Below are 14,058 nucleotides of genomic sequence, written 5' to 3'. Positions count from 1 at the left end.
TCTAAAAGAAAAAGATATAATTATTTTTTTAAAAAAAGAATAGAATTATTAAAATATAAATAATTTTTGTGTGTATATAAAATATAATAAGACAATGACATGACAATGGGGTTGCCTACCTTATTGGAGGCATTCTTCTATATTTGTTGCTTTATTTTTGCCACTAAAATACTCTCACATCAAAATATGCTAATCTTCATTCACAAAATTAATTTGTGATCTAATATTGCTCCCCTTTTTCTTTCTCTTCTCTAGTAATGAGAATTCAAGTGATGTACTTGAGTTATGTTACTCGTTGTACTCATACATTGTGATGATTTGAGTCTCTGACTTCTAGTATATACTTTAACCAGTTGAAGAGCTATCTTAGACTTGACGGATATTTTTAAACTAAATTATAAGAAAAACGATTGAACTTTACTATTTGGTTTTCATAAAAAAAAATTCTTATATATATATATATTTGAAGTTATACTATAACTATAATCCCCTCAACTATCATTAAAGAATATAAATCATTCAGAATTTTAAACCAAATCGAGACTTAGAAATATTTGGGGATAATTAATCTAAACAATTTGACACTTTAAATTTTCATTTGGTCATTGTCACATTATTTTCAATCTTAAAATCTATAGAACTTCTACTTCAAGGTCGTTTTTTAAAAATTGAGAAAATTTGTCTCCTTTGTGTGAATTTTACTTGAGAAATTCTCTTGCTCGATTCTTGCGTAAAATTTCGCCATAGGAAATGATACGTATAACCTTACCATTTTATTTTGATAGTATTAGGGATAAATTTGAAACAAATGACATAAGGGTAAGGATATTTCTTTTTATAATATATATAATTTAACCCTTTTTTAAATATGGTAAATAAATTTTTTAAATTACACTTTCCATTTTGCAGCTAAACAAATTTTATTTTGATCTAATTACTATAAGTTCAAAAACAATATATTCATATTTGTCTATTATTTTCTAAATTACCCACATCTTCTTTAAAAAATTTGTTGGTTAATTCAATATTAGAAGTTAACACACCCATCATATAATAGCTTTGAGGCATTATAATGATTTCACCCCATACATTTTTTGTATACACTAAAATTGACTCAAATTTAATATATGAATTCTTGTAAGTCAAAAACTAACTCAATTACAAAATTCTCATTTAAATTAAATTCAACTTCTCTTTTTTTCCTTTTAATATAATATGCCTCAAAATAGGGCCAAACAAAATGTGTTCACCCCACTGAAATTTTGAAGTTCTTAAACTTTATTATATGTTCTTACTAATCATCATTAAACCCCTAGCAAGTTGGAATTTCTTTTATAAATTAATTACATATTCAAAATACCCAGATAAGATAAGGTATGCCAATTCATATTACTTTTATTCTTGTTAATTAATTTTAATGATTGTTCAAATTAAAGATATATATATATATTACTTTATAGTATGTTTTTCTTCATGTTCCCCCTATAGCTTTTTATCTTATATAATTTAATGTTAATTCTTTCCTTCAACTTGCAAGCAACCAATAAAATTTAGACAGCTATTTTAGTATATAATATATGTGTTTTTATGAAAAGAAAACTATATATTAAAATCAGACAACTTTACTTTACTGTTAATCTCTTGCCTTTAGTTCTTATGGATAATTGAAATTAATTATTAGTGATGATGATGATAATATATGCATTTGCTTTGGAATCTTGTTTTGATATATCAACAATGATCTTAATCAAATCAATTTATCATGCAATTTACTTAAAACTCTCGCAACTAAACTAATGATGGGATAAAATCTTTAAAACTTATGAACCAATTGATTTAGGCTTTTGTTGAAGGTTTTGTTTTGAAAATATGTTAAAATGTGTCGTGGATCCACATTTAAAAGATAGGGAAGTGGGACGCCTTTTCAATATATACTATGGATCATTATTTGACATACGTTTGGTTGAGTTGAGTTGGTTTAGAAAGTTTATATGTTTAAAGTGTAAAGTTAAGTTGGGTTAAGTTATGGTATATCTAGTGCAATTTTGTTTAACCTTAAGAACTCGTTTTATGGGTTTTTTTTTTCCTTTTAATTTTGTTTTTGTATTGTTTTTGCTCTTTTTGTTGTGTCATTCTAACTAAGCACGCTTTCTCAAATTCATAACGTATATAGCATACTATTACTTATATGATCAACAATAACCCTACGCTATATTGTTGCGGTCGTAGAGCATATGAGTTAAAACATAACATACAAAAATAGGGTTGTTCATTTAGATAGTTAAGCTAGCTAGTCAGTTCTACCAAGTAGACACAAGTAATACCCTCCTTTAAATTGTGGTGGGACTTTTTAGAACAAATCCGTTTTTTGGGATGCTTAATTTATGACAAGTATATTATATGACTATAAGGATGATTCTATCATTCTTAGACAATCTCTCAATATTGAATTATTATTAAGGACGATTATTAGATACTATAAACTAATAATTTCAAATTTGTATATAGAGCAACTTTCACTAGCCAAACTTTTTTTCATTTGTTAATTTTAGTATATTACTGGTCGAGTTGGTTGTTGGAGTTAGTTTTTGGAGATGTATGATAAATGGTTACTGGAGTTGGTTGGCCAAGTGTGATCATATAAGTTGGCCACCAAAGTTGATCATTCAAGATAGTCTTTTCGTGGTCTTTGATCGCTAGAGGGGCTTGTTATCAGTGTTGATCATATCAAAGATGATTTTTACACGAGTTTTTCACTAGAGGTTGTCGAATTCTGAAGATGGTCGTCAGAGTTAGTCATACAGAGTTTTAGTTAAAGATGGTTGTCAAAACTCAAAGTTGATCGCGTCGGAGTGTGCCATTGGCGATCAATGAAGGAAGTAATTGAAAACATTGGAGCGAGGGCGAGAGAGTTGGTAAGTATAATCAATTACACTCCGTCGAGTTTTAAAGTTGGTGAACTAAACATTATATCTATAAAAAAAATTAATATCTCTAATTCTTCACGTGGTTTTTTTTTTTCTTAAAACAAAACGAATAAAGAAAAATTATACTATATACTAAACCAAACAGTGATTTGTTTTGTTACTTTGTGCATTGATTTAGCAATTCATCAACAATCATTCAATAATGACTATGGAAATATTTGATGCGGCCATTAAGATAGAGAAGATTAATACCTAATCGGGATTTCAAACAATTAATTTAATCACAAATCACAAATGTTAATCACTGAAATCATTGGGATAAATATGCATCCATGCAGAATTCTCTACAAAAAAAAAAAAAAAAAAAAATTGAGCAGTTGATCCCTTTGAAATATTGCAAAATCCATGCAGGAATATTCCTGTTTTTGGTACTGCAATTAAACTCTTCTTCTAAATTCTAATGGTTCTTTTACATGAATAACATCCCATCTCGTCATCTCATCAGTAAAAGCAAAATCAAATAAGATCATGGATGATTCCCAAAATAATTTGCATTTATGAATTCATCTATTTCTTTCTATGTATATGTATGAATACAAGGCCTAATAACTCTTCAGTTTCACGATTATTCTGATAATATATAAACGACTTATACTTTCTAACTGGCATCTAAATCCAAAAAAAAATTGTAAAACATGCAGGTACAACCTCCATTTCTCTTGCTCTTCACTCTGTTCAATGCTGTTGTCTTTGGTTTTGAAGCTGTGAATCAGGCAAGAGACTTTGTCCTTACGATTCAATCCGTTGTTATTGTTGACAAGTCGGGAAATGGCAATTTCCAGACCGTTCAAGCAGCCATTGACTCAGTTCCACCTAATAACAATCATTGGATTAAGATTCAAATAAACCCTGGTGTATACAAGTAATAATCCTAATACAGTACACATTATGAAATTTGGTATTGAGGTTTTATTCTAATATTGCTGGCAAACCTTTTGCAGAGAAAAGGTGACAATCCCACTAGAAAAGCCTTTCATATATCTCGAAGGAGCTGACAGCAGTAATACGGTTATCACGTTCGATGACCATCAACAAACAGACACTAGTGCTACATTTACTTCACGTCCTCCCAACATTATTGTTAGAGGCATTACTTTTGAGGTGCTGTGGCTTCTAAAAACTGATTTTATATTCATAGCATTATTTGAGATTTTGAAGCTATGTAAGGTGCAAGTTAAGTTTGTAGTTAATGATATATATCGTACGGCGTACGCACCTGAGATAGGTTTGAGCAGGATTCTATAGCTCAATCATTGATCAATGTCTGTCTTGTTACGGAATTAATTGTTGCTTTTGTATGGTAAATCAACATGCTTGATTATGTGTTATTGTGATGCACACAGAACTCATTCAACCTTCGAGAAGCTCCAGAGCTGTTTTCTTGCGATGATGGAACTTACATTACACAAGCAATAGCAGCAAGAATCTACGGCGACAAATCAGCTTTTTTCAACTGTGGATTCAAAGGGTATCAAGACACGTTATGGGATGTACAAGGTCGCCATTTCTTCTCACATTGCTACATTGAAGGAGCCATAGACTTCATCTTTGGTAGTGGCCAATCAGTTTATGAGGTACTCAGTTCAAATGTCAATATTCTGTCATTTACCCCATTGAAAGAGACTTACTTTTTAGCAACTTGGGACCATAAATGCATGTTCTTTTGACAATGTAGGATTGCATGATAAATGTTAATGTTGCAAGTCTTCCTCAAGTCTACCAAGGATACATTACTGCACAAAGTCGACAATCAGCAGCAGATCCAAGTGGATTTGTATTTAAAGAGTGCACCATAAAGGGTAGTGGGAAAGCTTTGTTGGGGAGAGCATATGGTCCTTTTTCCAGAGTTATATTCAAAGATGCTATAATGGGTTCAGTGGTAGCACCAGAGGGATGGTACGCCTGGCACTTCAAGGGCAAAGAGTAAGTTCAGGGCCAGAGTTTTTTCAAGCTGCACAGTGAAGCATAATAGTCATTTAGGACTTATTGAATTGCCAAGTTCTAACTGGTGTTACATTCTTTAGGGAAAATTTTATGTACGTTGAGGAGAATTGTACCGGACCAGGAGCTTCCACTTCCATGAGAGTTCCATGGGCAAAGACACTTGATGCCTCGCATCTAACAGGCTTCTCCGTGGAATCCTTCATTAACCAAGATGGGTGGATTCCCACAGTCCTTTGAAACATTCTGATACTTCACTCATGATGATTAGAACCTGCGTTTTGTTAACTCACTCATTTCAGTAAGTTTTGATAGTTTGGTTGAATGTTTTCCTTCTACAGGTTGTGTACTAATTTCATACGAAAATTGTTAATAATTGGTGTTTCTTTTCTTTTTGCTTGTTCCAAATGTTTCCTTATATAAAGAATAAAATAAAAGGAAATTTCAGAATTCTCTTCGTGTTTCAAACCACAGCATGTGTTAGATAGATAATTTGAGCACTTCAAATCTTTCTATGAATAACAAAATATATCTTTTAATACAAGAGTCAATTTGGAATCTCATGGAGAAACACATGACTTGTAATAGTCTTCATACAGTACCTTCCAATTCAAAGAAAAGAGTGATCACTTTTCTCTTCTTTTAAAAGGACTGTCAACCTACAAAGGGCCGGCCTTCTTTGACGTCCGCCTAAGCTACGCAAAAAGGCCAAAACCCAATCGTAAGAGACAACAAACGACAAGTTTTAAAGCGATTTTAAAATAGTCAAAATCATTTCTATCTTGTTCTAAATCACTCTTCAACTTACTTTTAATCATTCAAAATAAATTTGATGTTTGAATTTACACTTTTGAACAAAAACTTTCTTACCTTCAACATTTTTTTCTAACATCATATGGAGTGAGAGAACTTGATTGATAGTACAAGCAAATCCTACTCCTTTTGACCACTACAACTGATTTTGAATGAACATAATATTTATAAGTGACTTTGAATGTGACACAAAAGTGAATTCAATCACTTCAAAATCACTACCAAAATCATGCCCGAACTTTCACAGGGACCTTTCATAATTCTTTTCCATTCATTCAAAAAGAAAATTCAAACACCTAATATCCGACCTTCCACATTAGGAATGCCCTAACTTGAGTGGTCAAACTAATTACATACAAACTATATCCTAATTGAACATGATCCTCAAGTATAACCAACATACTATCATCATATTCATTCAACGATATATGCAGTAAACACCTCATTAACTCTATACTCAAATTTAATGTCCGGAACAACAAAAGTTAAACAAAGAAAACTATCATGTGAAGGTTAATCCTATACATTAAAACTAAACACTATCCTCAAACCACTTCTCCCCGTTATGAATAAATAAGTAAAGATGAAAATCAAATAGAGACATGTTAGATTAACCTAAATCCCACCCGCCAATATCTCATCAACAATCGTAGCTGATGAAAATTTTCCCTAATTTCCGAATCCAATCCAATACAAAAACAACGAAATTCGTAGATTGAATTCAGTCACAAAACCCCGAAAATGTAAAGTAACAGAGTCTGAGTTGATTACCTGGTAAAATATCAAAATTGTTTATGGTGGAGAGCCATAGCTAGATCTTTCAGCTTGCGAACATGTGCGACAAACATGATTGAATTGTTCGCTGAAGATTGGTTTGCATTCGAGGAAGCAAAATCGAAAACTATTTCTTTTTATGATAATTTTCTTTTCCTTTTCCTTTTCTTTGAAGTGATTTGTTAGAACATATATCACTAATGATTATATTTTTGTTCATAAACTATGACTATGACTTCAATTTGAGTCTACTAAGTTCTTGTCTTTCCATTTCGAAGTTGATTGTAATTTATTCATATATTCAATATTTTCTTCTATCCCTTAAATATTAATTGATATAAATAATTATAACTTACAATTTGTCAAAATGAGTTTAAGCACACTGATTCAATCAAAATCAGTATTGAAGCTCCAGCTTCTACTATGAATACTCATTAATTTCCTTCTCAATTTCTTTTGTAAACATGTTTACGCAATCCAAGTTCTAAAATTTCTTATGGCCCACGAACCCCAGTGTCTCCGAATCACTTCCTAATTTGAGGCTTAAAATGATCATACGCTACTTAGCTTTGAACTCTCCGCTGGACGCTACTCCGAACCAATATCAGACACAACAAGGATAAGGCTCTTTCCCACCTTCTTTTCCGTTCCAAAAACCATCCATTACCCACAACATTTATCTTCCCAGATTGTTCGTCAAGAATCAGATTGTGGGTTGCTTCCAATTTCCAGCATTTTCGATTAGGATTTGAGTTGTGGGGTTTTGACTTTGGTAAAGAAACCGTTCTGGGGATTCTTTTTTCATGTATTTAAAGAATCCCCAGTTGTTGATTTGTGCTTGAAGGGCTGTATGAGTGGGCAAAGCTCCATTTGTAGGCTCTTCAAGTTTGGGAGCTTGAACTTGAAGCAAAAGCAGCAGCAGCAGCAGCAGCCATGGCTATTGGTTACACTCTCGCGCTAAGTCAGCCTTACTCTTTTAGTTGTTTCAAATTTTCAATTCGTGAAGTTTCTTTATTGTCGCATTCTTCTCGAGTTCGCTATCGCTTCGTTTCTTGCCGACGGTTGAAGAATCTTCGTCAGACTTGCATTTCTTCTAGCTCCAGGTAATGCCCACCGGCGATTGTAACATTATGACGTTCTTATATTATATAATTGTATGAGGGAGCTTGACGTAGCTGCATTTGTCTGAATATTTCTGTTCGCTCGTATAACAATTGATCCCGTGAGTGAGTTTGAATTTACTGCTGGTTGGTGGAATAGAGTTTTGTGCAGCTGGGGAGCCTTAGGTTCGTTTTTTGTGTTTTACTTGGCTCCACCATCATGTAATGAGATAATGAAAGTACATCAACTTAGGTCAATTGGGCATATCTTTTTCCTACCTTCAAATTGTAAACATTTATGTTCACCAATTCTCTTTAGTAAATCTTGAAATATTGTTTTTCATGTTGGAATTGGTGATTAACTATCTATCTACTGAATTTTTTTTGCTTCAGGCTTCAGAGGGTCATTTCAAAATGTTCAATAACCAACTCCGATGTACAATTCGATCAAGTTTCTGTAGAAGACGATGTGCAAGAAGCTTTATCTTCCGTAGAAGCCGATTGTTCACTTGCAATTGTGCAATTGAATTCTGGATTCCTCGAGGCTGATACTTTGACGCTACAGACAGAACCTCTGAGTTTATTGACCGAAGGGACTTATGTCGATAGTCTTTTGACAACTTTGCCTGTATGCTGCCTTGGAAATTTCTTTTTCTCTATAATTTAACGTATTTCACCTTATTATGGATGAAGATAATAGTTCAAATCAGTTAATCAGGCAATAGATCGACTCTTTTTCTGTAATTGTAGGTTTTATCTGAGGAGGAGCAGAATGTTCTTGCAGCAACTCCAGCTCATCCTGCTGGATTATACGGTAAGACCCTCCCCCCCCCCCCCCCCCCCCACACACACACACACACACACACACCAAAGTTTAGTGCTGAAGGGATATAAATGATCCTAAGCTAATATTTCTTGCAATCACAACAAAGGTTTTCCCCAACAAGAGTTCTAAATTTGAGAAGTTTGAAGACGTGAAAACCCAGGGTCTTGACTTTTGTCTGAGTTAAAATATCTAAATCATTTAACTATTATGCATTTTTTAATAAGAATTTTCAGTTCAACTTTTAAAAAGATGTTTGGATCATATGGTGCTAGATATACCTCTATGGCTGCAAGGGTGATGCTTCAGCTATTGTTTGACTATGATTTGATACTTTCAGATATGAACTATGATGAGGCATTTATGAATCCAGCCTCCTGGTAGTTGTTTCCAACCATAAATAATACCTCTATCTTACAGCTTTATATGCCTCGTGTATCGCCGGCAATCTGGTAGAACAGCTTTGGAATTTTGCCTGGCCTTCTGCCATTGCATTGCTTCACCCCAGTCTTCTACCAGTTGCAGTTATGGGATTCTTTACTAAGGTAACTAGCTTTTCATCAAGATAAATCATTTTGAATTATGGTGCAAGAGAAATGCTCTCTAATATGTTAAAAAGTGTTGACAGCTTGCATTAATAGTTGGAGGTCCTTTGGTCGGGAAGTTTATGGATAATTTTCCCAGAGTACCAGCATATACTTGCCTGAATTGTGTTCAGGTATTTTTGTACATTCAAATATGCTTAATATCAGAAATCTGATACTGAAGCCATTATAGAACTCGAATTGAATTTAGCCTGGTCTTTTTTACAATTAAAGGTTTCTCTGTTTTCTTCAGGCTGCTGCGCAATTGCTATCTGCTTCAATGGTCATTTATGCCCATACGGTTCCACATACTGCTGCATCATCTTCCATACTTCTCCAGCCTTGGTTTGTTACACTGATCTTTGCTGGAGCCATAGAGAGGCTATCTGGAATAGCACTGGGGGTTGCAATGGAGCGTGATTGGGTTGTGTTGGTAGGTTTGTTTTAAAATTATTCGTATTCTTGTTATACAAGGTATATCTCTAAAACTAGCAATTTGTTTTGATGTACAGTTAGCTGGAATCAATAGGCCTATTGCACTTGCAGAAGCTAATGCTGTTCTTAGTAGAATTGACCTTCTCTGTGAGGTAAATGGGGCTTCTGAATTCCACTTCTTTTCAGCTCCATGTAATCTTGATTTTCTGTTGGTTAATCATTATAGAATCTAACAAAAAGTTTCCATTTAGGCGTTCACCATGTCCCCTACTTCAATTAAAACAGAGTTTCCTGAGTTTGTCACTGGAGTATCTATATCAAAACTTGCACTCAATTGACTAGGGTATTCTTAATGTGCAGATAGTTGGAGCTTCTTTATTTGGCATTATCCTTTCCAAGTATGACCCAGTAACTTGCTTGAAGTGCGCTGCAGGTTTAATGTTATGGTCCTTGCCAGTTGTGGTAATTACTTGTTCCCGTGCTAATTAGATGTTTCGTGAGAGGTACGTTTGTTAATTGTTATACATGTTGCACCAGGTCCTACTTACGTGGTTAACCAACCAACTCTCTACCGGTGTTCTTGATCGTGCAAAGTGTTTGCAAACTTGTTGTGGCGATCCCACTGAAGTAACTTCACCAGGTGCTGAGAGTATATGTAACCTTCACTAACCATTATGTAATCTAAACAAAGTTGCTTTAATAGATTTATTTTTTTCTAATATCAGTTTTTGTGCTTTCAGTGAATGTGGGTGTAGAAGTTATTAAAAATGGATGGAAAGAGTACTTGCAGCAACCAGCGCTTCCTGCAAGTCTTGCCTATGTGCTCCTCTACTTCAATGCTGTCCTTGCTCCTGGCAGTTTGATGACAGCATTCTTAACTCAGCAAGGTATATTTACAACTCCATACTCAGAATGATTATCGTACTTTTAAAGTTGTTCTTCCAAGCAGTTGCAGCTTCAACATATGTGATTCCCTCTTATAGAATCATTAGCATTATTGTTCGTGTAAAACCTTAGCTAGATCACATTAACAAATTGCTATACATCAAATAATTTAATTCCTTGGTCCTTGAAAAATTGGTGGATCTAATTCCTAACTTAATCAATGACCATACTGCTGCCAAAATCCCCTATACTCCTCTCTTTGGTACTTGTGTTCCAGCAAAAATTATGATTATTCCTTGACTTGCTTTCTGAAACTTTGTTCTTTGGGTTTGAATGATTAAATTTTTACTTCAGGTTGTTATTAACTTACAGGTCTTAGTCCATCTATAATTGGTGGTTTTAGTGGATTATGTGCTTTCATGGGTGTTACTGCGACCTTTGTATCCGCAAATTTAGTCAGGCAATTTGGAATTTTGAAGGTTAAATTTTCTTCCATGTTTCTTCTCGTAATACCATGTGGGTTCTATATCTTGGGCATTGTCTCACGCACTACCTAGTTCCATTTGTCAGGCTGGAGCAGTTGGGTTAATATTTCAGGCTGCACTTCTGACAGTTGCTGTTGCTGTGTACTTGAGTGGGTCCCTTTCCCGGCAGAGTCCTCTTCTTTTCTTCTTAGTTATGATTGTAAGAATCAAACTCCTACACAGAGTCAGTTCCAGTGGGCAAGCTAATCTGATTTTTTAAAATTGTGGTCCATAAATTAGCTTGTTTATGTTTGAAATTTTACCATCTGCAATTTAGGTTAATGTTATTCATAGACAAGGGAGGATTTGACTCATCTTGTTTATAGGATGTTAACGAATGCTGGTCTTAGCTCAAAATTTGATGCATCAGATAATCTTTTCATCTTTTGTTTCCTAAATGATTGTCCTATATGCAGGTTTTATCTAGGCTCGGACACATGTCATATAATGTTGTAGGGCAACAGATTCTTCAAACTGGTATACCATCATCCAAAACGAACCTCATTGCAACAACAGAGGTCTCAGTCGCTAGTTTAGCAGAGTCTATAATGTTGGGAGTTGCAATAATTGCCAATGATACTTCACATTTCGGATTCCTAGCGATGCTGTCACTTCTATCTGTTGTTGGAGCAGCAGTGATTTTCTGCCAATGGTTGTTGAATCCAACTGATGAACAAAGGAAACTTTTCTCTTTCAGCTCTCAGTTTGAGGTAAGTAAAAAAATGCCCAGCTAAAATTCATTGAAACTTAAACTCACTTGTGTCGGTTGGAATATTAAACATATATCAGAAACAAAGGGAAGTGGTATCACTGTCATAATGAGACCACTTCAATAACTCTTTGTTTTTAGTTTATCTTTGGATTTCTTGACTGGACTTCAGTGTCGTTGTTAACTGCTTATAGATATGGTTTTTCTTAAAAGAATTAGTTAGATCTGCTGTGAAAGATTTTTAATTGGTAAAGTAATTATATCTGTCATAGTAGATAAGATTAGATTTAAAGAGCACTCATGAAGATTGCACTAATGAAACCTGCTGAGAAGTAGCAAAGCTGCCGTTTAGCTAAAAATTTTGTCTAAAACCAATTCTGTCCCTGTTGGCAAAGGCGGGAAACAAGACCCAAAGAAATCATTACATTGATGGTGCCAGTGGAAAGAAAAACCAACTTAAGTTAAATTGACCAAATAAAGAATTCAGTTGATGGATTTATAGAGTCTACCTACCACTTTGTACGAGTGAGAAGCTGAAAAACAAACGCTATAGAGGACGATGGTGTGTTATGCTGTGTCAAAGTAACTTTGAGTATAATCTCTTATCTAAAAGACCTTGTACCAGAGTTAATAGAAATGTACTTATATTTGAGGATCTTCCACACTTTTGATCAATGTGGGATTACATGTCTTCTTCACAAATTCCTTACGGCTAACTATAGGAGTGTTTGGCTTAATGAGTTGAAGTTGAGAGAGTGAAGTCAACTCCACCCTTGCTTGGCCCAAGAAGTTTGGACCACACATCGAAAAAAACATCAATTTCAAGTCTTATGAACTTTTCACCAGGGGCCAATGACTAAGCAACTTTCCAAACTTCACAACTCTCAGACTAAACAACCTCACTTCTCGTCTCAAATGTCCCTATATAATTAGATTGCCGATATATAAGTATGTATACAATGAGTTCTTTTTTTTTTTCTAAAAAGAAACCTACAAGATGAATCAACACAAATCAAATAAAAACCTTAGGAGGGGGAAGAGAGTGTTACCATCGCAACCTTTCAGATATGGGATGGGCAATTGTGTGGCACATGTCCTAACTCGGTAAACAAGTCAACCGTACTAAAGAGTATGACAAGGCTTGGCAGGCTTGCATATGAAAAATGTGAAATGTCACACCCAAGGTCAGCGACATCAAAAGGAAAGTAATGGACTAAATTAAGTACAAAACATAAAGAAAAGGTGGTTTGTGGATGTTTGGACATGTGGCTATAGGCAAACAATTTCCTGGACAAGCATGCTCATAACAAAGAACGCCATACACCCCCCACTAGTACTTACATAAAAGCCTTCAAATCTAGAACGATGAACAGGAAGGCCATGCCTCTAGAGATGGGATCGTACGTATGGGGTATATAATCAAGTCTTTTGTTGTCAACCATGGACTTAAAGTTCTTGTGTACAATTTTCGACGAGTGGGTGGAACGGAAAGGTCATAATGCCCTTAGTTTTCTTGTCAACTAAATGTAGTGGGGTCAAATGATTGTCATGCACTTGCTAATATGAAAGAAAATTAAATTAAATTAATCTTATCCAATAATAATATTGATAATAAAGAAAATTAAGATTTTTTTTTTAATTATGTAAGATATGCATTTGGACCATAAACTTCAAAAAATTTAAATCTAATATTTTTTTTTTCATGAAATTCTAAGTAAAGCTGAAGGATATGACATGTCACTAAAAGAAACATTTACTCGTAACTTGGAGATTATGATTATCGTTTATTGTTTGCCTGACAACTCATTCAATGTTGGCAGATGTCCTGATGCTAAAGCTGTGTTTGACATAAGCTGGAGCTGTTGGATTCTTGATACGTAGGACACAAATTAGTATGTAAATTGGGAGGTCAAGCCCATACCGTTCTCTCTTTAATGTGCTTATATTTACTTTGTGGGTAAATGAATACACAGTGAAATGAAACAAACCTCCCACGACATATTTCAAAAGCTAGACTAGACTCAATATCAATTCTGACATTGTACATACCTTTCCTGTTCATCTTGTAAAGCAATCAGTTCATTTAGCTTGAATACTTTTTCCTTCTATGGTGTGAAGAATCTTTTAGTGAAGCTCCATTTTAACAAAAAAAGGGAAAGGAAAGAATAAGAAAAGGTCCAGGGGGGGGTACCTTTGAATCATGCTGCCTTTTCTTTTCAGCTTGAACATGGCAAGATTAAAGGACTGTTTTACTGTTTCATGTTCTTCACTTAATTCTTGCATAGTAGTAAATCATCATGAATCCATTATCTGGAAGGATCAAGATTTTTACCTCACTTCCTCTAGAAAATTACTGAGATATTTGAGTTTTGAAAAGAAGTCTGAGTAAGATTCTGAAGTTTTTCAGTTTCTTTTTAGTTAAAACAGCAAAGAACAGAGAGTACCTTTTGTGTTGGTGTAATTCCACTTCCATGGTTCCATCT

At 34.3% G+C, this 14,058-nt stretch overlaps 2 protein-coding genes across 3 annotated transcripts; both read left to right on the top strand.

Moving 5' to 3' along the window:
* The first annotated feature begins 3,622 nt into the window (after positions 1 to 3,622).
* On the top strand, positions 3,623 to 5,168 carry LOC101218624 (probable pectinesterase 66). The gene is made up of 5 exons (XM_031880823.1): positions 3,623 to 3,849; positions 3,929 to 4,154; positions 4,331 to 4,561; positions 4,663 to 4,910; positions 5,012 to 5,168. The coding sequence occupies exons 1-5, from the start codon at positions 3,623 to 3,625 to the stop codon at positions 5,166 to 5,168; spliced, it is 1,089 nt and encodes a 362-aa protein (XP_031736683.1).
* A 1,872-nt stretch (positions 5,169 to 7,040) lies between these two features.
* On the top strand, positions 7,041 to 13,707 carry LOC101222961 (solute carrier family 40 member 3, chloroplastic). 2 transcript variants are annotated; one of them, XM_011650572.2, is made up of 14 exons: positions 7,041 to 7,618; positions 8,009 to 8,243; positions 8,366 to 8,429; positions 8,859 to 8,983; positions 9,067 to 9,156; positions 9,276 to 9,455; positions 9,535 to 9,609; positions 9,818 to 9,919; positions 9,995 to 10,112; positions 10,198 to 10,344; positions 10,715 to 10,821; positions 10,913 to 11,026; positions 11,283 to 11,576; positions 13,396 to 13,707. In XM_011650572.2, exons 1-14 carry the CDS (start codon positions 7,449 to 7,451, stop codon positions 13,402 to 13,404), a joined length of 1,830 nt encoding a protein of 609 aa, XP_011648874.1. In that variant the 5' UTR covers positions 7,041 to 7,448; the 3' UTR covers positions 13,405 to 13,707. The 2 variants fall into 2 exon arrangements, with proteins under 2 accessions (XP_011648874.1, XP_031737156.1); XM_031881296.1 differs by having other exon boundaries at positions 7,044 to 7,618; positions 9,995 to 10,097.
* The last annotated feature ends 351 nt before the right edge of the window (positions 13,708 to 14,058 follow it).

The sequence above is a fragment of the Cucumis sativus genome, chromosome 2, assembly GCF_000004075.3.
Source record: "Cucumis sativus cultivar 9930 chromosome 2, Cucumber_9930_V3, whole genome shotgun sequence".
NCBI classification, from domain to species: Eukaryota; Viridiplantae; Streptophyta; class Magnoliopsida; order Cucurbitales; family Cucurbitaceae; genus Cucumis; species Cucumis sativus.
Note: the sequence above shows the minus strand (reverse complement) of the source record. Positions and strands in the feature narration are given on the sequence as shown.